Source organism: Passer domesticus, chromosome 20, assembly GCF_036417665.1.
Source record: "Passer domesticus isolate bPasDom1 chromosome 20, bPasDom1.hap1, whole genome shotgun sequence".
NCBI classification, from domain to species: domain Eukaryota; kingdom Metazoa; phylum Chordata; class Aves; order Passeriformes; family Passeridae; genus Passer; species Passer domesticus.
In genome coordinates, this window is record NC_087493.1 from 1,288,702 (window position 1) to 1,314,419 (window position 25,718).

Sequence of the window (25,718 nt, forward strand, 5' to 3'; positions counted from 1 at the left end):
TCGGGCTGTGACATCAAAGAATGTTTGAAACCTTTTAACCATTCAATATTCTCCTCAAAGGCTGCTCCCCCTCTGCTATAAATTTGTTCTCACAAAGAAACATCAGTAAGTTAAAAACAAGTCTCCCTTCCTTGTGTAGGCTCTTTGCTGCAATTCATCATCAAAAGTCAAATTGCTTCAAAGACTTGCAGAGCTTCCCCCTCACCCACCCACTTCCCTAAATCTTTGTCGGACGAAAGGAAAAAAGGACAAAATAACAAACAGCATGTGTGAGAATCCCACATCATGGGACAGCCTGGCCCCTCTGGCAGCGGGGGGGCCACTGTGAAATAAGAAACCTTACACATGTGGGCAGGACCCACAGAGCCCAACTGGCTTTGCTGGGAGGTGCAGGGCTGGCTGCAGGAGCAGCCAGAGCCAGCAGTCCTTTGCTCAGGAACAGCTGTGACAGCAGAGGCTCAGTGGGTCACTGTGTACTTTGAGCTAGGAGCTATCAGGGTCATCCCTCAGGACACCAACCTCTTGGAAATCTCACAAAAACTGCAGTTCCAGTACACATTCTGGGGACAGTACCAGCTTAAGCAGTCCCCAGCCCTCAGCCGAGACAACTGTTCAGCTGTATAACACATGCAATGAAGGAACTGACCTAGTTCAGTCTTCAGGCATTGGTAAAAAAAAAAGGCAATAGCAAAAAAAAAAAAACCACATAAAACCCCAACAAACCAGCAGGTGATACTACCTTTGAATGCCCTAAAACCACAGGGATGAGTTCAGCTACTATAGCAGAAGTGATACTGAAACAAAATCAGTTCATCAGGTATCTGCAGGTGCTGCTCTTCATCAGGGCAGGAATCCTTGTAGCAAGTACCTTAGTGAAGAGCTCAGCATTATAAATGTGGGGGTGCCCCGTCTCCCTTAAAGAATTCACTCCTACTTCCTTGCCTTGTCCAGATTTAGGTCTTTGTCTCTGCCTCTACCCTGACACCTACTGAAACAGCAGTCCCAAAGTTGCTGCCCTGAAAAGGCTCAAGTTCCCTTCCCTGACACACAGAGAAGAGAACTGCTGATGCGGGCATCCACAGTAAAGCAGCAATTGAGTAACAGCAGCTAAAAGCAACTCTTTGTATAGGAAAGGGGAATAAGACCTCTTGTCTAGCTATTGAAGGTAGCAATTTTTCATTCTTGTGGTTAAACTGGGTTTGATGCACAGCTGAGTGCATCAAGGGACAAGCATGGGCAGAACTGCCTGAGGGAACACAACAATGTAAAGGCCTTACACTTAACCCATGAAACTGCCCCAGGAATACTGATATTGCTGCTTGTGTCCCTAAACTTGTTTTTTCATGTCAGGTACTTGCAGGGGATAGTTATGGTCCTAACCTTTACAAAAACTGACATAATTAGAGCAGCTAAGAAAATCACTTAAGCAGATTATAATATTTGATGTCACCTGTGCTCTTCAAAAAATAAGGACTAGCACACCTGAAGCACACTGCAACTTCCTCACAACCACACTGCTTCTGCATATTCTAATCCTGGAAACCAAAACACCAGCACAAATATTTCACCACCTATCATTAGCAACAGCTCCTGGTTTCCCCACAGGATATCCTGTACAAATTCAGCAAGGCAGCTCTAGCTACCATCTACCTCTGAGCTGTGTGACGTGAATAAGCCTGATACAGTACCTGAACCAAGACCAACAGTCCTGTGCAGCGTGGGCTCAGCCCACACTCAATCCACAAAAGAGTAATAAACTTTAAACATTATTTGACTGGTTTTTTTGTTTGCTGTGGTATGTCTTTTATAGCCTATCCAGTGGCAGAAGGGCTTGCTTTCCACAGGGAGACTTGAGTACAGGAGCTGCACACAGTGCTCTCACGTTCCCTGTTCATGTCATATAAGAAATCAATCCATTTTTTTTTGCTGAAGCATTCTGCTCTCCTTCTGCTTTGAGTCTCCTTCTTCCTCTTCCACCTTTCTTTCATGCCTCCCCCTCCCTCCAAGTTTCTTCAAAGCATCTGTGAGCATTTGGAAGTAATTAGACCTGAAGGGAAATGTTGGCCAGGCAGGGAGACAATGACAAGTGCCAGGAACCCAGGGTGCCCTTTCTAGCCACTTTGAAGTTCATTCAGATGGGACAAAGCTCCATTTTGCTTTGTTGAAAAAAAACGGGAGGAAGGGAACAAGGCATGACAGGCCAATGGAAAAGAGCAGGTTCCTGTGAACTGACAGACACACCAAGTGCCAGGGCAAGAAGCTATTAAAGGTACTGACCAAAAGGGCCCCTGTGGCCACTCTACTTTATTACATCTACAAATCGTGCAGATGCACATGTAGTGCAGGGAGGAAACAAGGAAAATGGACCATGGAACCCCAGCTGTCCACAGACCACTGATCCACGGAGAAGACTTCAAACAAAACCCAGCACCACGACTGCCATGGCACAACAGAGTTCTCTCTGGTGTAAGGGCAATTCTAACCAATATTCATTCCCCCACAACATCTGCAGGAGACAAAGATCTGGACTGGGCCTTTTTCTTGTGCACCAACTGCAGTGCAGAGCACATTGCCCTGCTCTGGGAACACTCAGGCCACCAATCATCTGTCATTTGAAGAGACCCTTCAACTGGATGTTTTCTCCCTTGCTTTTAACAATTACTGATGGCAGTTATACACAGTGAAAATAAAACTAGAGCCTAGGGCAGAAACAAGCTCAACAAGCATTCCATGAAGAGACACCTGTGTTCCTTGTTAACAAGACTGGCAACTGAACACGAGTGCAGCAGCCCGAGTTCTTCACAGGACAGTTCACTGATCTGAACTGGTTTAAGTAACTTAAGTGCTTCCTCTTCATTCATTTTCCAGCCGACTTATGTCCAGAATTAGCAGCAACACTAACCCTAATCGCTTAAGAGGCAGAGAGAAGCCTTGTTCTAGGCATCACTTAACAATTACAGGTAAAGCTGAACCAGATTGTATCTTGCTACTAGAATACAGGCTAGACTCAAGTGATCTGTGAAGGTGGAACTGAGAGGATTTGAATTTAAAAATAAGGATAGAAACAAAGTCCTTTGCAGAAAGTATATAGGAATCATGTCCCCCTTAATTCTCTATTCTTATTATTTGCATGCAAGAAACCTTAAATTTAACCTCTAACCTTGCTTCTGTGGTCACAAAGACCACAAATGAGCCCTCCACTCCTCCACCAGCTGCAACTGGTATCTGAAATAGCAATTCTCTTTAGAACTAATGTTCATACAGATTATATCTCTCCAGGGCCACTAACACCTTTTACACATTCTGAGTAAGTTCGTGGAGAAGAGGGCACAGCTGACAACTCAGTGATCCAGCAGCCCAGGATGCTTCATCTTTTTCCACCTACAAAACAAACACAGCACCATTAAAACACTTAACATGTAATTATCACTTACTAATTTCTCAGTAAAACAGTCTGGTGGCTGAGGGTTCTGGTCACTGCTGTATTCAGGCAGCACTGGGGACCACAAGTGAGCACTTGGGGAGATGAAATGGCAAACACATCACAGCTTTTGGAGCAGGGAACTTCATCCTTCACATTATTAACAAACAGCTTAGAGCACATTATTAACCTTTCATAACAACTGTTAAATGGGAAACTTGCACAGGTAGGTGGCATGATATTTTGTACTTTATCCAAATAATCTTGGAAAACTATTTCAGGTGCAATGGATTAGGTATCAGACTTCCCAATGTTCAGAATCTGCATTCATATACTTCTCCAGTGAAGGCTGAGGTTCAAGTCACCAACAAATTTGTGATTGACAAGCAGTGAACCAAATGTCCTGCAAGCATAGGCTGACATCTGCAACAATACTGGAAATATCCAATCTATTTGGCAGAGAGGAGACTGCCTTTTGGGGCAGTTCAGAATGAGCAGAGCTCTCCTATGATTCATTGATACCTGGAAGCTTCAGCCATTTGGGTATTTTCCCAGGGGCCTTTCTAAACACTTGTGGAGCTCCCTGAGTGCTGGCTGCTTCTGGCTGCTCAATGGTCTCTTTGTCACTTCCCACTTCTGGTTCAGATAAGGATGGAGCCACTGATGCTAAAGTTGATGAAGCAGAAGGAACTAATGATCTGGACAAACATCAGAGAAAGGAAATAAGCAAGTAGAATGAAGCTTCATTTTTCATAATAGCCCCCTGTACCACCACCACCACCTTTAAAGTTAGATTGAAAATGCTCGTCTTTTTCCATGATATAAGCACTAGTATTTACTTAAGTCACTGAAATCCTATTTTGCAAAGGACTCACAAAGCTATGAAGTTGAGTATGACAGTACAACTTTTTCTGGACAGAAGGAAGTCCTAGTATCTTGAAAGCACTTGTCTTTGTAGTAAGATGGGCTCATTTCATGCTTCCCATTCCTGAAATACTAAGTCATTTGCAACTCTACTCAACCCCAACATACCTGGCTACTAATAAATCAGCTGCAGAAGGAGAAACTGCAGAGCTCAGCAGGTCCGATTTCAGGTAACAAGCTGTTTAGAAATGAAACCAAATCACTTAGTTGGTAACACAGATACATCAATCACCACAGTACCACATAGCTCTCAGCTCAAAAAATACTTGCTGTGTACTACAGTAAACCTACATCACCTTCCTCCAAATGACACAGGACATTACTGAACCATGCCAGTTTCTTTCACAACTCAGAAGTGCTCTATTTCATCATTCAAACCTCAGGACCTTGACATTTTCTTTCAGTGCTCACTGCATCTCAGGAACTTTTCTGTGAAGCCACAGCATACTTTGGTCTCTGGGAGAAACAGGGATGCTAAGCATAAACCAGAGATGCCAAAGAACCTAAGATTCACATCTGTTCTACCATCTCCAGCCAGTCCACTATCACAGGAGCTCTGCAAAAGCACTTCATAGACATTTGTCTGGGTAACATTTTGAACAACAGGATTTTCTTTCCTACGGAGTCATTCTTCCATCATTCTTCATCCCATGGCAGACAATGCCTACTCCCCAGCCTATCAAATCCTCTAACAGAGGTACAATGCCCACATCTGTGCTCAAGCTAACTGCCCAAACCAGCTCTGAAGAGCTTCTGCCAGTCAGAATGGAGACATTCACCAGCATTCTCAAGGACTGCATTTTCTTTTGATAGAAGAGCTCTGACAGACGCAATCCTCAGTCTACTGCAGGAACCATACAGTCAGCTGAATGAGACAGGAAATGCACTCACCCCTGCGCTCCTCTGATCCAAAATGAACAACAGCAGTTGGGAAAAGTTTGGCCTGCAGCAAAAGGAGAAAAGAAGGTATCACTGCCTCTAGATGCTTTCACATTCACTGTCAACTTTAGAGGCAGGTTAGACAGCTATAGACACATTCATGGAGTTCAAGCCAAGGTCACTAACTGTCTGTAATTCAGGAAAACTTAAACTTGTGATGTACTAAACAGGTGATGAGACCTCCACAGCAAGCGCTCACTGCAGGAATGCCCTGCCATCTCTTCTCCTCTGTCCCCATGTCTCAGGCCATTGTATTGCACCAAGATTCTCCACTGCTGAGCAGATAACATCAATATGATGAAGATTCTTCTAAGATCTGAGTGGCTGACACCAAGAGAAGGAAAATCCAGCTATGACCTTCCAAAAGCGATTCTAAATCATTTTATTACACTTACACCCTGTCTATAGTTGAAATTTATCCAGTTTCACCACCTTTCCAGGATTAAGTATTTCCTTTTATAAATCCAACCTGAATTCCTAGTTCCTACTTATCAGAATAATTGCCATATTCAAACATTTTTTTTTCTATCCAGTGGGTTTGGTGGTTTTTGGTTGGTTTTTTTTTCCTTTTATTTCAGTGGCAATCCCTGTAATTTGTGTCCATTTCCTCTTGTCCTTTTACAGGGCACTGCTAAGAACTCTGGACCATACTCCTTGCTGTTTCCTGTCTCTTCTACTACACACATTGACAAGACCCCATAGAGCTTCTTTTTTTCCAGGCTGAACAGCCTTGACTACCTCTTTACCCCTCCCCATATGTCAAATGCAGGTCATTTCATTATCTTTTGGTCCTTTTCTGGGCACCAGAGAAACTGTGAAACTGGACTCACACACCCCCTGCTCAATTGAAGAATCACAAATGCACCTGTAGGTATAAAGGAGGGACCTACCTAGGGAGGTTGCTCTGCCACCTCCAGTGACCTCAATGCCACACTACCTCTTCAAGAAACCTCAGTGATCCATTATAAAGCACTACACCACCACACCCAGTTTTAATCCAAGTGTTCACAAAAGAAACACAGAGCAAGAGAGTAAAAGTTGTTAAATTTCATTCTAAAAACAGACACTACTGACAAGCTCAGGCTGAGATTTTTAAAAGGGTATGATATGCAGAAGATTAACATGATATGCCATAACTAGCTGTTCCAGAAAGGATTCTGAAAAAAAACAACCATCATATTTATTACACACATTATATGCCAGTATAATACCACATAAAGAATAACTAGCTGAAACAATTCTGTTAAGCTTTTAGAAAACCTTGTACTAAGACAGGTAAAGAAACCAAATCATCATGATGTAAAAGAGATAAGTACCACTATAGACAGAAACTGGACAGCAAATGTTAATTAATGGTCTACATTTTCCCTGGCAAAACACTAACACTAAACTTGTCACATTGATCCAATAAGTAAATAAATAACCAGATAAAAGCAAGTGACTGCCCCAGTTGGTATCACTCATATGTACTTGGGAACTGTGCAGGGCAGACTGACTGCTCTGGAGTATTCTTGAGCCTCTGTTGCCACCATCAGCCCAAGCTGGATACTGGAATGATGGTCCTTGGACCCCATCCTTGGACAGTACAGCAATTACCAGAACTCAAAAGTACCCTGGTCTTCACAGAGGAGGCTGTGGACTGCTGCCTAATATGGAGACTAACAAAATTGTATTAACTGAAGGCAAAATGAAATAACTTCACCTCTCTTCCTGCCTACAAACTTCAGATGAGCATATGGTATTACACATTTTTCTGACATTAATCCAGAGGTCACAGGAGACTGTGTCATGCAGCACAGCCAACATCACGCTAGGCCGAAACAGGAGACATTTATCACTCTGCTCCAAGACTCAGCTCCTGCTAAAGCATCCAGGCAAATTCACATCATTGAACTGACATTTTAGCAAAATAATTATTTATTAGGTCTTTTAACATTTCATTCCTCAATCAACAGGGCCTAAGGTTGCCTGCTCCAGTCACAAAGACAGCTCTCCATAAACTTTTTTAATTACAAAGTACCAGACATGGTTTAGAAATCCCAGAAAAAAACTCTCAAAAGAGCTTTGATGTTCCTACAGCATTCGTCTATTTAGGAAATGGGTGCCTTAAAAAAAGGCCCCCCCAACACACATACGCTCAAGCCCTTTTACACACAACATCCTTTTCATGCCAGCTGCAAGTTGGAAAATGAGGTTTTTGTAGTGTGTTAGTGTTGGAATTTTTTAATAACCTCCCCTCTCTTTTTTTTGCCTCCCGACCAATTATCTTGGTAAATAATTAACATTCTGAAGGAGATAAGTAAGGACAGAAACTCAGAACTCAAAGCCCTTTAGTTCAAAGCCCTGCCCCTTTCTCTTCGTTTCCCTGCTGCTGCCACTGAAACTTCCTTGTCAATCAAGCTCTGGGCACACACATCAAAGCCTTATGTGGGAATGGCCCCAAGGGGTCAGAGAAAATTCATGGCAGGGCCTGTGTGAGGCACAAAGAGAGAAAGAGAGTGAGAAATACAGACCAAGAGCTAGACAGACTCACTCAACAAACAAACATATAGACAGACTGTGCCCCAATATAAACCTCTACCCTGTTTACTCACAGGTCGTCAAGTAACCATAGTTCACAGTTTCAGAACCCATGCCCACAACCATTTCCTACTGCTGGCAAAACATCAGTTCAAATGTTTTAGTTCAAAATCTTAATTGAAAGAAACTTAAAGGAGCTAGACAGCAACCCTGCAGCACACAGAATGCAACGTCCTTCCCATAGCTCCTTTCCCTGCATCCCTATCCTTTTCTAGGGGTCAGCCAGCATAGAGTCCCCTCTTTCCAAACCTCCAACCAATAAGGTTTTTTCCTCCAATTCAAACAGACTATTGGCTCATGCACAGAATCTTTGGTCTAGCTTCCTTTGTGTGGAATTGTCAGGCACCACCCCAATCCCAGCACTCCCTGAGGGTGCAGCACAGAAGGCAGCCAGCTACATCTCACCTGGGAATTCTCTAGCCACACTGGCAGGACCTAACGCTGTCCCAGAGATTTTTATAATCTGAAGTATTTAAATCAGCAGCATTTTCATACAAAAAAATGAAAGCAGGCCAGTAGAATGATCCCATTGTCCAAGGACTGTCTGGGCATAAAGATGAGAAGGTTTTAGTAGATTCTGTCCACAAAAACACACGAGCCCAAAGCCAAAGCCCTCAGCATTCTCTGACACACCTATGAAGGTAATGATCAAACACTGGGCAGACGATCACCTGAAAACTGTATCCTCAAGTCAGCTGTTCTAATGTTTGCAGCTGTTCTAATGCATCTGACAGTGTTTCTAGAACAACTCTGCAGCTCTTCACTGCATAGCGTTCTTGCAAGAACATCTGTGAATCAGAACAGATTTTGAGAACTCTTAGGAGCCTGCCAGGTTGACCAAAAGAATCAAAGGATGTTCAAAGTAACAAGTAACTCAAAAAGCTCCACTCACTTATATGCAGAGAATTACTACAATAGGACTGAGCCAACAGCCAGTTACTACACTCCAACACTCAGCATTTCTCTTCCTTGCTGCTTTGATTTCCAGCCAAAAAAAATGGCCATTCTGACTGGGGAAATAGATGCTATTAATCTATTGAACCATAATGTTCAAATCACACTGTCCAAAATGTATTTACAACATACAGTCAGATTTACTGGAGCAATATCTAGAAATCCAACCGAAAATGGTGTCCCATTGTGCAATTATATAGATGTGATGTAAATAAAAATACTTTGAGTTTGTGGGTTGTTTTTATTTTTCTGGGTTTCCTGGTTTTGTTTCTGTTTTTGGGGCCTTTTCTTTTTTATACAGATGAAAAACTTAGACCTAAAGAGATAACTTACTCAAGGTCACAAAGGATGGCAGCAGCAGTAATGAGAACATGCAAGTGTCAAGAGCTCCATCCAAGATCATAATCACAGGACAGCTTTTTTCTGAAGGGATTAGAAAGTCAGTGAGGCAAGGACAAAAGGAAGTCAATGTCCTGCTTATTATCCTTCTCATTTAATAAGTATCATTCTAAATTACCATCTCCTCAGATTTTAAAAAGATGCAACACAGCTTCATCCATCTGCTTGGTTACAGTTGCACTAGTTTAAATGAAAACATTCTATTTCAGAGATCTGAAGACCAACCTCCTGCTCATAAAGCCCCATTAGGTCTGAAACTCTACAACTGAAATGATACAGTTTCAATCAGAGATAGCGAGCAGCTCCTCGGACACTGCGTGGGGAGCGTGGTTTGCGAGGGCACGGCAGCCTGGCTGTGGAGTGGCACATGGGGCTGCTGCATCTCACATTCCACGATAAAAATATCCACTTCAGAACAACAGTCCCTGGTGAATCCAGCTGTGATACAGCAGAGAGACATTCCTGCTTTGTTTAACTGCATGTTTTAGTAACTTGTTCTCTAGAAAACACAGAAAATACTGCAGGCAGAACCCTTCCCAAATAACACCTCAATGCTTCCTGTTTCTCAGACATACATAGGCAAAAAAATCCTAGAACAGAGCATTGCAGATGATGCACATTATTCTCGGGAAGCTGCTCTCTTCCCTGACAGCACTGCTGCCAGACCAGGCAGAGGCTGCTGCTGAAGGGAACTTGCAGCTGCCAGAAGGAGCAGCATTCTTTCCGTTACACAATCTGAGAAGATCAGAGTGCCACAGGTCTGCTGTTAGACTGATGTTAGGAAGATGAATAAGAACATAAGCACTTCAAAGGAACACGCGCATGGAAGGAGAAACCCAAGCTACCAGCATGAAATACTGCATAGTACACACGCCCCAAACACATAAACTAGCTCTTGGAAAATTCAACTGCAAGGCGGTGGATCAAAAGTTTCTCCAGCAAGACTGCACAGCATTGCTGAGACAGAAATAAACACCACAGCCATGGTGAAAGAGGCAGATCAAGCGGTTCAAGTTTATAACCTGAGAACAAAGCTGCCCAATGTGGGCTTCAACTGCCAGAAGAGATGGATGCTCTGTTGCCAACATGGAGGAGATCTGATCCAGCTAGGGCAGGGCACCTTTAAAATTCATAAGGCAAAGATAAGATTTAAAAACACTGTTTTGAGAAGGCTACTTATGAAGGCATCCAAGTACAAAGAGCATTCACTGACACCTTGATAGCTGAGACCAGAAAGATCTGGCCTTCAAAACTGACAGTAGCAGTGAACATTTTGGGCAGGATTTCGACTCCAAATTCAGTTGTGCAAGGAGCCTCTCATTGGACTGAAGAACCTAGCTGTCCTGGAAGCCAGCATCATGAGACAAGCATAAGTAACAGACCTCATCACAAAGAGGTGAGATTGCTACTGAATGCAGTCAGATGATAAAATCCTGGATGGAGAAGACTAAGACTTTTAGGTGAATGCCATCCTCTGTGCTGGATGAATTTCAGTATTAATTGCAATTTTCTTTGCCAGTGAGTGCAATAACCACAAGGCCTGCCACAGGAAATGCCTCTGATGGACTGACTCTGATGAAGTAATTTTTTCTGAAATTGCATTCGACTCTTGCCAAAGGAGAAGGCTTCATGCTGCCCGAGTCGTAGTCAGGTTCACTGAACAAACACGCCAGACATACTGCCCAAAATGGCATTAACAAATAGGATATGGAAAGAGAACCAAAGGCAAAGAAAGGAACAAACAGCTCATCTGGATTTCTGCCTCATGGTATGTGACAAAGGAAACACTCAGGGCACTCTAAGATCTGACTAGAGGACCTAAGTATTTATGTGGAAGCCTGTAGATTCCTTCAGCTCCTCTGTAGAGAAGGATGGCCTCCTGCCCTCTCTGCTGCCTCGACTTTTCCAGTGACTGGTACTTCTATTTTCCGCTAAATCTTTCCTAGTATTAACACAGCAATCAATGATTTTTTTTCCACTAACCCACCCCAGAAATGCACTACAAAACTGCCTGTTTCTGGGAGGAGAAAGAAGCTAAGAAGCAACTCTGAAAAGCTCAGGAAGCCTAGAAAAAACACAAACAAGCCACTGAAGCTACAAGGAACCCAAAGCCAAGTGCTACAACAGGGAAGTCTGTGGTTGATCAGCTCTGGAGAGCAGAACATTATAAAACACTTCAAGGGACATGAGGAGAAGGCCGCCAGCAAAAACAGCAACAACAAAAAATCAAAGCAAAGCCTTGAAGACTTTATGGGTTCCAAAAACTCCACATTGCTGCCAATTTGTGTGTTCACTATACTGTAAATACACACAGATTTTGGGAGCATTCACTTCAGACAGTTCTTTCATTCCAAGTATCTTGGCAAACAAGTCCGCAACAGTTGTCTTTTTTCCTGGTTTTGCTAGCAGCGTAAAGGTTCTCCCTTCATTGTAAGTGATCAAATGTAATGAATGTGGTGCCAAACTTGTCAGCTTGAATGGAGGGAGAGGGTGGAAAGAGCAGAAGTATTGGTAATATGGTATTCCACCATCTGCAGTCACTTCTGCTATTGGCTTCAGCACAAATTTCAGTAATTTATAAATATCTGAATGCTCATATATGCTCACATTACTGCCTCAGACACCATCCATATTTCCTTACCAAAATAGTCTTTAGAGTGAAGGACAACCTACTGCTAACTTAGGACACGGGATAACATGAAAATTAAATGTTGGGAAAAAATCCAGAATGGCTAGACACACTATGGTAGTACCTTCTTTGGAAAAATCAAGAGGCTATGTGCAGGCATCTCTGCAAGGGGAGCACATCAAGTGCCAAGAGGCACAGCTACCACAACTGACATGCAGCATTTGGGGCAAAAGTGACAAATTTGGCAGTTACATGATACAACCTGAACCCTTAAAGAGATGTATTACCACTAAAGACAAACTTCTTCCCAAACCTGTCACCATCCTCCAAATCCAACAAAGATACTTAAAAAAACTTAAGCAATTAGTTGTACTGTTACTTTACCCAAGCTCTCTTTTTCCTACGACATCTGAAGACCTGCATAGTCCACAGCACTTCATTCACAGTCACATCATCTGCACCACAACACTGCTATTCCAGAACAAGCTTTCTCACTACAGGGGTGCTGCGTGCTGCCAGGTCACCTTAGAGCAAAAGCTCCTCTATCCCCAGCCCCAAAGGCACATTATTTTTCCAAGTACCTTAACCATCTCTCTCCTGTCTTTACAGAGCAGCTTTGTCCTTTCACCTCCCTCCTCCCAGATCAGGGAACAGAAGGGGATCTCTGACTAAAGTACAAGATGTTTCCCTTCCATGGACCACAAGATGAATGAAAAGGGAAAGGTCTCCACAAACCCCCCTGCACAGAGCCTACCCACATCCAGGGCACAGCCAAGCACTGCAGCCAGCTCTACAGCACTTGGTTTCACAGCCACTAGGGACCCTTGGCCCACACAAACCTCTTCCCAGGCTGAAGATTTCTCCGTTTGGAAGGCCACAACCTCATGTGAGAAGGAGTGAGCAGGTCCCACCCCCAGTGCTGCCCCTCCTACCCCAGCACCAGAGATTCCCTCTTTCATTCTTATTTCTACTGAGAGCCCCAAGGCTCAGGCAGTGCAGCCTCACTGGGAACAGACACCTCCAAACACGGCACCAAACAATGACACAGCAGGCATGGACATCACAGCTGGAGCGATTTCCACAGAGCAGAAAGGCCCTTCAGCCCCTTTCTCCCAGGCACCCAGACCCCAGCAGAAGGGAAAACTTACCCAAGCAGAAAAATTATGGCGTGGAGCCTGCACTAACGTGGTGAAAGTTTAAGAGGAATAAGGATTTACATTGGTTAACAACAGCAAAGCTTCTCCCACAATCAGCCAGGCCAAACAGGGATAACGCACCATCCTCACAGGTCAGAGGTCTGTGGTCTTTGACAGCAGTTTGGGTAATCAGAAAAGCATGACAAGTTCTCATCAGGAATTGTTTCTTTCATGTTTGATGCTTCATCCAAGTAAAATGTTTATAAACACACAGAATCATTCCTGCCATAACAGACCGTGACCTAAAAGGGCTGAAGGGCCCCCAGCAAGGGACACAGGCCACACAGCCACTGGCATTAAACACAGTTCTCCCAAGGACAGAAGAACCATAGGCAGAGCAGAAGTCCACTCAATCCAGCCACTACCCTAACAGTGAACAAAAACTAGATGAACAGAAAAGAGTATCCTTGCTTCTAAGTGATCAGCTAGCAACGATTTCCAGTTTAGAAGCTTCTTGAAAAGGTTTCTATATATTAAGACACACTTACTAAATATCTTCCTTGAACTTGTCCGAACTTCTCTCAAATCAGTATATCCTTTCAGTATACAGCTCCCCGTGAAAAGGATTCTGTGCCTCAGTTTTCTGACATATGAACAACTACCTTCCATCTATTCTAGCTCCTGCTTGCCTCACTTGGTGCCACTCACTCATACCCGAGAACTCAACACATTCCAGCTTCTCCTTGGCATGTTATTCCCTTTCCAGTCACAGCTTTAACAGACTGGCAAGTCCTAACCTGTTCAGTCTTTCTTTGGACAGGAGACATTGCAGATCTCTGATGAATGTCATTCCTCTTCTCTGCACCTTCACCAGTTCCTTTTGGAGATGTGAGACCAGATCTGGATGTTATTGAGACAAACCCTGGTCCATACACAGCGATGTTCTCGATTTTGTTCTGAATACTTTGCTTTTGGAAGGAGGTGGTTTTCAATTTGACTGCTATTCAGTAATGAGCTGATGATTTCACCACCTTAAGACTTTGCTCCAAAGCCATAATGATCAACACAAGAGCTCACCGAGCTGCATACGAAGGTCAAATTATTTTCCCTGCACCTCATCACATTTATCTATGCAGAGCTAGCTGGATAAGCCAAAAAGGCAAAATCATGCAACTGTTAACTAATGTGATAGTAATCTTTTAGTAATGTCATGTAATAATCCCTAAAAAGTATTCTAAGGATGAGATTTTACTTGCTTTCCACATTTGGCAAGTAATTGTACAGACTCTGTATAGTTAAGATCGTGCTTAAAAGCTCCACTTTACTTTAATTACACCCAAATTCTCAACATAACCACTAGCTTAATTTGACTATGGTGTGATTACATGTGGCATGAATAAAAACATATCTTAAATCAGCTTTGGATTTGACACCCTTTATCTTAGTTCGATATTATTCTTCTTTCATGGTGACATCATGAGAGGATATGAGGATATGATATCCTCATGAGAGGATATGAGAAATGAGAAAAAATATTTTCCTTAAAGCAGTCCATTTGCAAAGAATTTTCCACTTTTGAGCATAGCATCTTGAGCAGTCCCAGCTCTGTATCAAAGTCAAGGTTTTGCACCTTTGCCATGTGCCTCAGCAAGCACTGCAATCCACAGAAAGCCACTGCAGACTGAAGATGTCTGACACTAAAATCGACCAGCTTCTTCACAAAGCTGTGATTTCTAATGAAGTCCCTAAGACTGGGCTGTAAGGCACCTCCAAGTCTTCAAAGAGCACTAATTTAACATGTGTTCATGTCTCAGGGAGCTGCCACAAAGAATGAATTTCACAGTAAATGTCACAACGAGGAAACCAGGAAATTGCCACACGTATAACAAGCACCAGTAATGGTGCCAGGTACAGAACAAAGGCTTTAATGCAGCAAATTAAACAAAATTCCTGCCATTAGGTTTCATATTTCAAAGACAATGAGATGTAATTATTCCTGTGGTATTTTACTGAAAAAGTCATGTTTCAGGAGACATCCAGAGAAACACGAGATGTGCACTGAGAAAGAGAAAAGAACAGTACTGCAGGACAGGGGAGGCAGGCAAGGGGTAAAAGGAGGTAAGCAGAGGATTTAGAACATTTTAGAAAACAAACCAAAGTTAACAAGGGAGACCAGAACCAACATCTGAGGATCAACAGGAGGCAGATACAGGTCTGAATATTCAATCATCTAAAAGCATCTGCATGTGTATTTCTTCCACATGGCCTAGTCAGCAAGTTGTGGAACTTGGAAAACTCCATTGCAAACAACTTCCAAGGCATGCTAATCACTACCTAATTCACCATGCTGCCTGAAAAGTCCCTTTCTCTATCCCTTTCCCCACCTCAGCCTTTCTGCTCCCTCAGAGCAGGGGAATCAAACAAGAATTCTCACTGCTGCTGCGTGAGCCTTTACTCTGAAGGATCTCTGGTGCATCAGTCTGGAATGGTCCATGCAGTTCTGATTGACAGAATCAGAATCAGAGCCTTTACTCTGAAGGATCTCTGGTGCATCAGTCTGGAATGGTCCATGCAGTTCTGATTGACAGAACATTTTAAACAGCGTGAGTTTGGGGCAAATTCACTGGCAAAATCACTCAGTCACTCCTAATGATTCTAGATGTGTGATCTACACAGCCAAAGGTCTCTGGCCAGGGACATCAAGACCACCTTATCTGACACTTGCAAAGAAATCTCCAGGAATCTGAATGTGAAAACCTGTACTTCAGTGTTTTCACAGAAAAATTACACGAAGAGAATGTGTATCCCTCAGTGCACATTGACTCTCACATAGTGATTTCAAAAACTCAGATTTCTGTCTAATATGGCCTCTAGCTCCCATTGTAGCAATTAAAAACAGTTCCCTGCCCACACTGAGTCTCATCTGTTACTATCCTAGTCCAGCTACAGATAAAGCACACTCAACTCAGCTCTCACAATAACATTCCAGGTTAACTGCAGCTGTGTACCAAACAATGCCAATCCCCACCCCTGCCCCCAGTGTGCCTCTGCCTACTGCTGCACAAGGTGGACCTCTTCTGGTGAACAGCTTGTGCTCCAAAACATCTGGTTCCACTAGCCTTGGCTGAGCAGAAGCCTACAGCATTACCCAGCTTCTTTTAAAAGTAACTAAAGCCTGAGGCGGGGTTAAGGGGAGCACAAACCAGAAAGAACCAGAGCCCACGTGTGAGTCCTTACCTCAAACAGCGTCAGACTTTCATCGTTCAAGATGATTCTGGGAGGTGCAACAACTGAAGTTAAAAAACAAGTTATAAAACAGGACCACCTAGCAACCAGAACATCAAATATAGGTATGGCAGGCATCCCTGCTCTCTGAAGGGGCGACACATTCATATGCCCACAGAGGCTGCTTCTTAGACAGAAGCACATGGCTAAGGGAGCAGGTTACACCTTCTTTGCACTGTGAAGCTGTGTTTTAGGGAAGGCATTCCCTTCCAGGTCATCCCTCAGGCATCAACACCCCACAGCCAGAAACAGGCTTTATGAAGTAAGGCCAAATATTACCAACAGCACTCACACAAGTAAAATGGCAACTCTGCATCAGCAAGGTGGCTTCTTACAAAGTATCTCAAAACGCCAACTGCGGAAAAAGGAGAGAAAGGTTTGCTAAATTACATTTGGTTCTTCAAATGCTAGGCAAGAAGACTAACTTGTAACAGCAGAAATGCCCCCTAGAAGGTATGGAGATTGCCTTTTACCCCAAAGTACACAGTTGCTATAACAAATTTTTTGTGGAAAAAACAAACAAAACAAATCACTTTGATGTGCTAGTCCCTTGGAAAAATCTAAGGATGCCCACAACATTATCAAAAAAGTTTGTGCAGGTAACCATGGCTGACAGCTGAGAAAAAGAGGATCTCCAGTAATAACAAAGAGCTACTTGGTGTATGGTCTGATAGCCTTTCGTGAACTGACAGAGCCATAAAGGTACATCCTCTCTTAGTACAGTTGCTGAAGTTTTTGTTTTATTTCTCCTTCCTGCTTTTTGGGGTACGTTTTGGATTGGGGAAGGGGGTGAAAAACATTTTACACACTAACACAGAGGTAGTCTCCAAATGCCGCCCAATAGCACATCACTTAGACACAAATAAGGGGATAGCAAGAGGGACAGCTTCCTGTCCACACAAGGACAAGCATTTTGCCATCTCCACCAAGTAGCCTTTAGCTAACTTAACCAGCCTGAAGTCCTTCTTGGTCCATTCAGGGCCCTACAATGACAGTGTAACTACATTCTGCTGCTTTTTCAGAGCAGCTTGACTTTACCAGGCAACAGTGTGACCTGTTCAGACACACTCTCTGCCCTTACAGCTGCCCAGGCTGCAGGGGGACTGGCCTTACCCGTCTCAGTGGGATGGAAGAAGCCCTGCAGAACATGGCGGTCTGGAAAACGAACTCTCACCACCACCTGAGGCAGAGACAAAGCCCATCAGGACAGTGGTTTACCACTGCTCTGTAACACCTGTCCTTGGCTTAGAATCTGTAAGCTGTTTATTTGTTGTTTTCTTTTATGGGGAGATCTGAGGTGTTTAAAGGGATAGAAGAGCAACCTGGCTAACAGTGCTGTGCAGCTTCTCAGGAAACAGGGGCTGCTCAGAGGGGGCACAAGAGCTCATCTGTCAAAGCACTCTGATGTAAAATGCAGCAGCACTTGCTCAGAGAGTAGGAGCTCCCTGTGCTAAATGATGCACTACCAATGAAGACAAACCCTCACGGACAGGTGCAGACAGTTTACTGGCATCCCAATGTGTCCACAACAGCAGGAATCCTCCTGACATACCTCTGACCTTCGTACCCACAGCTTGGTCAGAAAGCACCTCACTTGCAAACTGCACAAGGATCAGAGTTACAGAGTAAAATACACCAACTTGTAACATTGAATCATTTAACTTTCAATGAGTTTCTAACAAAATGTCTACAGAGAGCAGGCAGGAAGGCTCAATCATACAGATGTGGGCACAACAGAAAGGTTTTGAGACATCTGGAACAGAACAGAAGCACCTCCACTGTCTGTCACTCAAGCAATGACATATTACCATATTACAGTACAGCTGTTTTCATATGGCATAACTGCTGTGCAATTCCCAGAAACAATTAATAGGGATGGGAATTTGAAAAATCTCCCTTTAAGTAGCTTAAGGGCTTGTTGATCACAACTGAATCCCAAGGCACTGACTCTCCAAGCTTGGACTAGCCACAGGGACTGGAAAACAAATACTACCTTGGGATAACGCTCCAACTTCTCCTTCAGCTGGGACTCCTTCAAGGACTTTGTCATCAGTGGAGCTTCCTCCAGGAGTTTCCTACAGACATGGGAAGAAGGCAAATTGTCTGGAATTTTACAATGTTTTTTCACTTTATTAAGCTAGCAGAAGACCCAAGCAGGCCTGATGAGAACAGCTCAACTGTTTGATGCATCCCTCACAGCATTTTCCCTATCTCCTGAAACTATTGAGCATCAACAACAATACAACATAAAATTATGTTTATTGCACAAGTTCATGACAGCAGACACAAGAGAAGAACCTAAGAGGACAGGAAAGTCTGCTTAGACTACTCAAGAAGAGGTGGACTTATTAATCCAATAAAGCAGAGACTAGGGTTGGACATGATTACTCCACAGGGGCAGAAGAGCTACTAAACTTGAAAAAAATGCCAGCACAAGAAATTAATAAGTATTAATTAGGTACAGGGAAAAAAAAAAAAAAAGAAGTTTCAGATCATTCAAGAACTGCCATTGCAGATGGCTATTAAAATAGTGGGTACAAAATAAGAGTCTACTTGTATTTAAGAGGAAACAATAAATGTAAAAGAATAATTATATATTTTTCCATAAGCAAAGAAACTAGCTTAGACCAAACAGATCCTGTGCTCAGCTTTAGTACATTTTCTTTGTATCTGAGTAACTGATGTGTAACTTGCCTTTATTTTTATCCCTGGCTGTAAGGGGAAAGCATCAGCAAATTTGGAAATTGGGTCTTTTTGGGGGGCCTGTATTCCAGTAATCCCCAACCAAATGTCTCTACATTTCTACCACTAAATACACCAGACCCACAAACAGCAGAGCAATTTTCAGGCCATATTCTGTGTACTGTGGCCTGTGGGAAAAAAAATCAACTCTAAGTAAAAAGTTCAACTTGGACTTGGCTATAGCATAAAGGAGACTGTTTCAGTCTTGGAGAGTTATTGCAATGTTTAAAGAAATGCTTTGACTCACTTGAAACTAAATACATTAATGAAATTGATTTCTTCAAGGAACATAGAGACAGCAAAATGGTGCTGTGACAGGAAGGACAGTTGATCTTCATCTGAGTTTTTACTGAACTGAAGTTTGATGAAGTAAAATCATGAATATTTGAAAGCAAGCTACCTGAACAGTGCAATACATTGTTAGTCAGCTTCCTATAATTTCTGTGTGTGTGTGTGTGTGCCTCTTCCAAACGTTCTCAGGTCCTGGCTTGTGGCTAAGTTGGTCTTTCTGATGAGTTCTAATACAAGGTTAATTGTGTTACTTAGAAGATAAGGTATTTCTTACTAGCCAAAAATAAAACAAGCTCTGGTGATCACTGTCACTCTGCTCAACAACAGGACACAGCAAATCTCACTCACAGCAGAAAGGGAACTTGCCTCTCATTCTGCAGCTGTGCCAAACGTTTTCGTACATCATCCACTGTGACTTCAAAAAATTCATCAGGAAGCTCTTCTGGGCCATCAGGATGTTGTTCCAGTAGGTCTAGGTGACAGATAAGGGGCTCACGTTCCACAAGCTACAGAAAAAAAATGAGCTCCAATTAGTTTTAAATGCATTGCTCTGCTTATCTTATAAGGTTCCTGAAAAAAAAAGAGTATTTGCAAACTGTCTTTTGACCTGCTCAGCTCTCTGAACTAAACCACTGCAGGGTTTCATTCCACACTTTTCAAAATTGTACCCTGGTTTCTGGTGTGCAGAAAGATCCCTTAAAAAGTGAAACTCTTTTGTTTTGCACTTACAAAGTAAGTGAGAGATCAGCCTTGGCTGCAACCAGGGCACACAGATGCAGGAGAGCAGTTCTCCAGGCATCAGCTGCAATAAAGGTACCTAATACATTTACTGGCAACCTTCCCTACACAGCAGAGCTGAGAGCAGGCACTCCAAGCTACACACAGACACGCCTCTCACCTGCCCAGCAGGGCACAGAGAGCCTGGCTGCCTGCTCCCCCAGCCTCCAGAGCCGGGTGTCATGCTGGCAAACCTTCCAATGCAACTGGGCCTAGCCTACAACTGTGGTTGCAGTTATGAAAAAACCAAAACAAAACAAGGCAATACCCACAATCCCCTAAAATCCCCAAATGGAGCCCCAACCACTGAGATCAAGAGCATTTGCCATCCCTGCAGGCAGCAGGACTTTAATGGATCCCTCCCCAGCAAAGGTTATGTGCTGGCTACTCTCTCTTTTGCCCAAAGCAGCAGCTGTGCCTCTGTCAATACAAACCATGACCAGAGTCAAGCAATCGAGAGGCAGTTACACTTCTGGATGTCAAACTTTTTAAATTCCAAAACTGTTTAAAGGAACAAAGCTTGCAAACATAGAGAACAGCATACTGAAGGCTACAGGAGATGCAGGGAGGACACAGCTCATGGCTGAAGAGGCTCACAGGAACAAAAATTCTGGTAGTTAACCCAGCATTTCTTCCTAGTCAGCTGCCAGCTTAACAATGCCACAGGCTCTGTGAATGAACCCGCTGCCCATTTCTTCTCCCCTCATCTCTCATACACTCTTTCCAATCCTAATTAACACCCAGATGTCCTCCTTCTATCCACTCACCCCTCCCCCAGGCACTGGCCAACTTGGGAACAGAAGTCTTCTCAATTGTCTAAAGCACAACACAAATTACAAGGCAATGTTCACTCTACTTGTGGGCACTAAAGGGTAATTTGAGAAATTAAAAGATGGAGGTTGTGTGGGTGGGACCTTTGGCTACTTTTAGAAAGTTGAGCAGGGTCAGCCCTAACGAGCGGGTGCAGGAGCCTGGCTGCAGCTTTCCCCGGGCCCAGGGTGGGGTGGGGGTGCCAGTGCTGCAGGAAGGACCCCAAGTGCCCAGGACTATCTGCTGGGAAGCAGGCTGCACCCTGTTCCAAACACTGCCCACTGATGCTCCAGTGAGGGCACATCTATATCAGAGGCCAGAGGAGAATCAATCAGGCCTCCCCAAGAACACAGTGTACTTTAATGTCCCCAAACAGGCTTGAGTTTCATTGCACTCTAAGCATGTAGTGAAAACAGATGTCTTCTGAAAAAGCCCAAACCCAAAAGACTGAGGAGGCATATCCTATGGTGTGCTGTGAAGGGTGCTAGGGTATGAAGGAGAGAACCCCAAAGACTGCACTAGCAAATCCTACAGTTACCATTTAGTACTGGCTCTAACAAGGACTTTAGTTAATCCCAATAGCAGTGGGATTCCACTGGGAAAGGTCCACCCCCCATCCAAATTATGGTGACAGTTAATGGCATCTGCCAAGGCACTGGGAATCACAAGATGGCACACGGCAGACATATATTCCAGTCCTAAGTGTTCCCTCCTCTTCCTTGCTATGGGCTCCAACAATCCTAAAGCACAGACAGAATCCAAAAATTAACTTCCCATAACGATCACAAAAGAGACTCCAGGAATACTAACCCACTTCCCAGCACACGCAGTGTTTTCTGCAACTGTGATGAAAGATAACCACCTCCTGTAACAATAAATGGCCACCACATGGATGTTCTACTTTCCATCATGTCAAGTGGAGGAAAACAAGCTGTGCATTTTGCTGTCCTACTTCTTCCAGGAGACAAAGATGCTGTGCTAAGGTTTGGCATCTTCCTGCTTCAAAGTCTACTCTTCTCAAAGGTGAAATGTCAGGCACCTTTCACCAATGTTCACAGCAGCATCTACGTAAGTGCAGCCTATGTGACAAAGCCAGGGGTCAGGAAGAACGCAGTTCACTCCATGGTCACCATCCTGGTCCCAGGGAAGCAGGTAAGCTGAGGAAAACTCTTATTATTTAAGTGAAATAGGGGTCATTGTGCTTTCCACAGCAGCAAGCTCTCCCCAGAGACCCACTTCCTCTCCACCACCTCTGGGAGCTCTAATCTCATGGTGAATCTGGTTTAAAGTTACCTTCTAATAATTAACATTCTGACATCAAAGTCAGCTTGCAGCTGTCTGTAAACCATCTTTAGCCCAAGAAAAGAAGGGATGCTGGCACAGATTTTATCCAGCCTCTCTTCAGCTTCAAAAACCACACACAGGCAAAGCATTAATGGGAAGATTCTTTTACAAAAATGGACCTTTGATGTTTAAAAATAATTTGTTTTGTTTTGGTTTTTTTTTCCTCGGGACTGAAAAAGGACAAAAAGCAGATGCCATGTGGCTAGCTCTGCTTGGCTGTTGCCGCTGGGAGGAGAGTGAAAGATGGCAGGAGTGGAGGAGGGAACAAAATGTAATCAATCAGCAGCAAAAGTACCAGAGATCAAAGGGCTTGAAAGCAGCCGTCAAAATCACATGCTGTTTAACACAAGGACACAACTCCCCCAACAGAATCTGCAGCTGCTTCCCAAGCTGCTCAGAGTGGAAGGGCGGCTGGCTCCAGAAGTGGTTTGAGCTGGACTGTGATTCTGAGAAAGACATCGGTTCATGTGAGTCCTTCAGGCACCACCACCCAGCCATGCCCAAAAGCACAGCTACACATCAGGCTGTGAAGTCAATGACATGATGGAGTTCTGCCTCTCCCACCAGTGCACAGAGAAGCGTGGGCAACAAAACTGGTGAGGGATACCACCAGAAACCCTTGCACTTCTCCCTTCCCAGACACAATGGAGCTCCTTCTTTCCAAACCCCTCAAAGACAAGAGCACAACTGAAGCAAGCAACACATGAGACTGGACAAATCCCCCAGCCAACTGTTTAATTCTCCATGATAAGGGTCTGCTCCAAAAGGTTAAATAACACTGATTAGAGAGACCCAAACATGTTTCTAATACACTCAAATATTCACCACTGCAGGTTGGCATGGCCTCTTTCTGCCACTTGTGCAGTTCATAACTGCTCCAGAGCCCTTCCAGGGTCTGGCTTCTGTTCCTAAACAATTCAGAACTCATCAAAAATAGGCTGCAACCACAAAGAAGTCAACTAAGGTAGAGACTCTACATCAACATGAAAGCATCCACAGTCTTGCTAAATTCCTCCTGGACTAAGCTCCCTTTGAAGCTCCCCAGGCATCCTTTCTTTCTACTTATAGCTTTCTATTGTTCAATCCTGGCTGGATCAGCCCAGAAGAGATTCAAACCTCCAACTCTAGGAGGTACCGAAGAGTCAGAAACAACAAAGGGCATCTCTGAACATGAAAGCTGGCCCCAGTGATGAGCCAAAGGAGCAAGAAAAGAGCTGCTCACTGAGAATCCAGAATGGGAAACTCTCAGTGCATAATAACAAGGAGTAAATTATTAATTAAATGGCTCCTGTACTTCATGCTACGCTACTTGCCAGACATACCCAGCCCTCCTGAAGGTATTCCATTCCATACAGCTGCCCTACAGAAAACACACTTCAGTGTCATTCCCAGGTGACTCTGGGATGGCATCACAGCACTTTTCAGCCATCAGGTCTTGCATCTCAGCATGGGCTCAAGCACTTTGAATTTTAACAAACACAATTTTATTTCAGAGACACCAACAATAGTGAGATGTGCAATCTGTCTTTCTGGGAGATAGTTAGAGACAGGCAGACTACTTCAGAATCAAGACATTTTAGATTAAGATAAAAACACTTCTATAAGCAAGCAGGAATACAGAAGGAGAAGGATGGAAGGTTTCTGCTTTATCTGCAATACTAAGAAAATTAAGACACAGGGTCAGGTAACAAAGTGGGCATTTGTTCATTAAATCTGTGGCACTGAGGTATAGGATCTTCTGGACTGTGATTTACTGCAGCTGTGTTATCTATTGTCTACCTCTGGACAGCAATTTCTTAAAATCAAATCCTTCCTACTTCCTTTCTGAACTCAGGCAGAACTGTATGTCATTACGGCACCTAATCCTGTGACACAGGGGAAAAAGTCCTAAATCTGGAAACATCTTTTTCCTCATGGGACTGCAGCCTCAGACAAGGCAGGATTAAAAAAAAGCCCTTGCTGCCAAAACTGCAAATATATTTTCCCTTACCTGTTCTTGCTCCTTTTGCAGTTCTTGGCTGTTCTTAGACTTCTTTGGCTTAGAAGGACCTCCAGGGCTGGAAAAAGTTGTTGGCAGCTTTGAACATGGTACAGCTACAGGACAGTCCCCCAGATGCTCTCCATCTCCAGAAAAAGGGACAAATGGGGTAGGCTCAGGCTCTGGGGAATGCCACAGTTCCTCCAAGCTAGCATGAGAATCTTTAATCGAGTCTTGCTTGTGTGTGCAGCTGTTTAAAGACATAGCCACATCCCTGTGCTCCAAGTCCTTTGGAAATGTGTTTGCTTGAGGTAGAGGCACATCCACAGCTTCTTCCATAGAGCCTCGCCTCACTGTTGGCTCATTGCAAGGCACCATGGCACCCAGAACTTCCTCCCCACCAGACGAACTGCATTTCTTCATGACAACTCTTGAAGAAGACACGAAAGGAATAAAAATAAAATCATAATCCTAGGAGTACTGTCCTCCCTGTTCTCAATGTGCCCATGACACAAAGACAGCAGCTGACTCAAATACACCCTGATTTAACAACTTTCTTCTTCCAGATGCTTACAGAGAACAAGCTCCAGTGGCTGGAAAGTGTGGGGTAGAGGGTCAGGGGGTTGTGCAGAACAACAGAACAGGGACCCACTTATCTAGAAGAAAACTGCCTTCTAGAGAAAAACAGCAGTCAGTTATAAAGCATAGCTTCTAATCACTCCTGCCTTCTGCATATACATACCACAAAGAGCTGGTCAGGAGATCACAGAAAGGTTGCCCCTGTCCCTAACTCACCCCCCCAACAGCTACCAGGGTCTGCAGCAGCTGGGAGTTGTCTGAGATCCAGAGCAAGGAAGAACGAAGTGGTAGCTGATTACCCTCTCTGAGAGACTTTTAACTTTGAATTGTCTGTTCCACTCAAAGGAGGAAGAAAAAAAAAGAAAAAAAAAGAAACAAACAAACAAGCTCTTTTAATCTGCACATGACTGGCCAGTGCCAGCATCTGCTGCTGTGCAAAGCACATCTGGGCAGCAGTTTGAGATAAACAGGCAAATGCAATAATTTCTGAGTGCTGCAATGTTTTAATTTGGCATCTTCTCTTGGGACTTTTCCTTTTATTTTTTTGCCTTTCTTTTGGTACTTGAAGCAAAATAAATTCACCATCAAAGTGGAAAGAGAAAATAAAGAAGGCAAACTTTGCTTCTCCCAACCTGATAATGGCATTGCCTCCAATCAGGCCAAGCGATTTCAGTGTTGTCTTCTCCAGGGCATCTTTTCCTGATATCTACAACAAAACCAGAGGAGAGTAATTATGGCCTCTGAGTCCCCAGGAAAGCATGTAAAGCTGTTTACAGAAAGAAAGCCGTATCCAAAGAAACACCACACAACACAAGAAACAGGTGAAAACACATTCCTGCAGTTGAAAATCAGACCTGAATCCATCTGTATCAACTTGTGCTGTTTCACCAAATTCACACCTTATTAAATCACCTCAATGGAAGATGACCT

General features: G+C 43.7%; 1 protein-coding gene across 3 annotated transcripts in view; it reads right to left on the reverse strand.

Moving 5' to 3' along the window:
- Positions 1–30: 30 nt before the first annotated feature.
- ASPSCR1 (ASPSCR1 tether for SLC2A4, UBX domain containing) overlaps positions 31–25,718 on the reverse strand; it is a 37,730-nt gene continuing 12,042 nt past the window's right edge. The window contains exons 6-16 of one of the 3 annotated variants that reach the window (XM_064395384.1): positions 25,421–25,494; positions 24,222–24,639; positions 19,667–19,806; positions 18,261–18,342; positions 17,381–17,447; positions 16,560–16,622; positions 16,220–16,272; positions 5,237–5,288; positions 4,454–4,523; positions 3,944–4,119; positions 31–3,381 (exon numbers count right to left, since the gene is read on the reverse strand). In XM_064395384.1, the coding sequence (XP_064251454.1) occupies positions 3,368–3,381; positions 3,944–4,119; positions 4,454–4,523; positions 5,237–5,288; positions 16,220–16,272; positions 16,560–16,622; positions 17,381–17,447; positions 18,261–18,342; positions 19,667–19,806; positions 24,222–24,639; positions 25,421–25,494 (1,209 nt within the window). In that variant the 3' untranslated portion in view covers positions 31–3,367. Of the gene's footprint in view, positions 3,382–3,943; positions 4,120–4,453; positions 4,524–5,236; positions 5,289–7,542; positions 15,560–16,219; positions 16,273–16,559; positions 16,623–17,380; positions 17,448–18,260; positions 18,343–19,666; positions 19,807–24,221; positions 24,640–25,420; positions 25,495–25,718 lie in introns of those variants that run through there. The other 2 variants (XM_064395386.1, XM_064395385.1) reach the window with 2 other exon arrangements.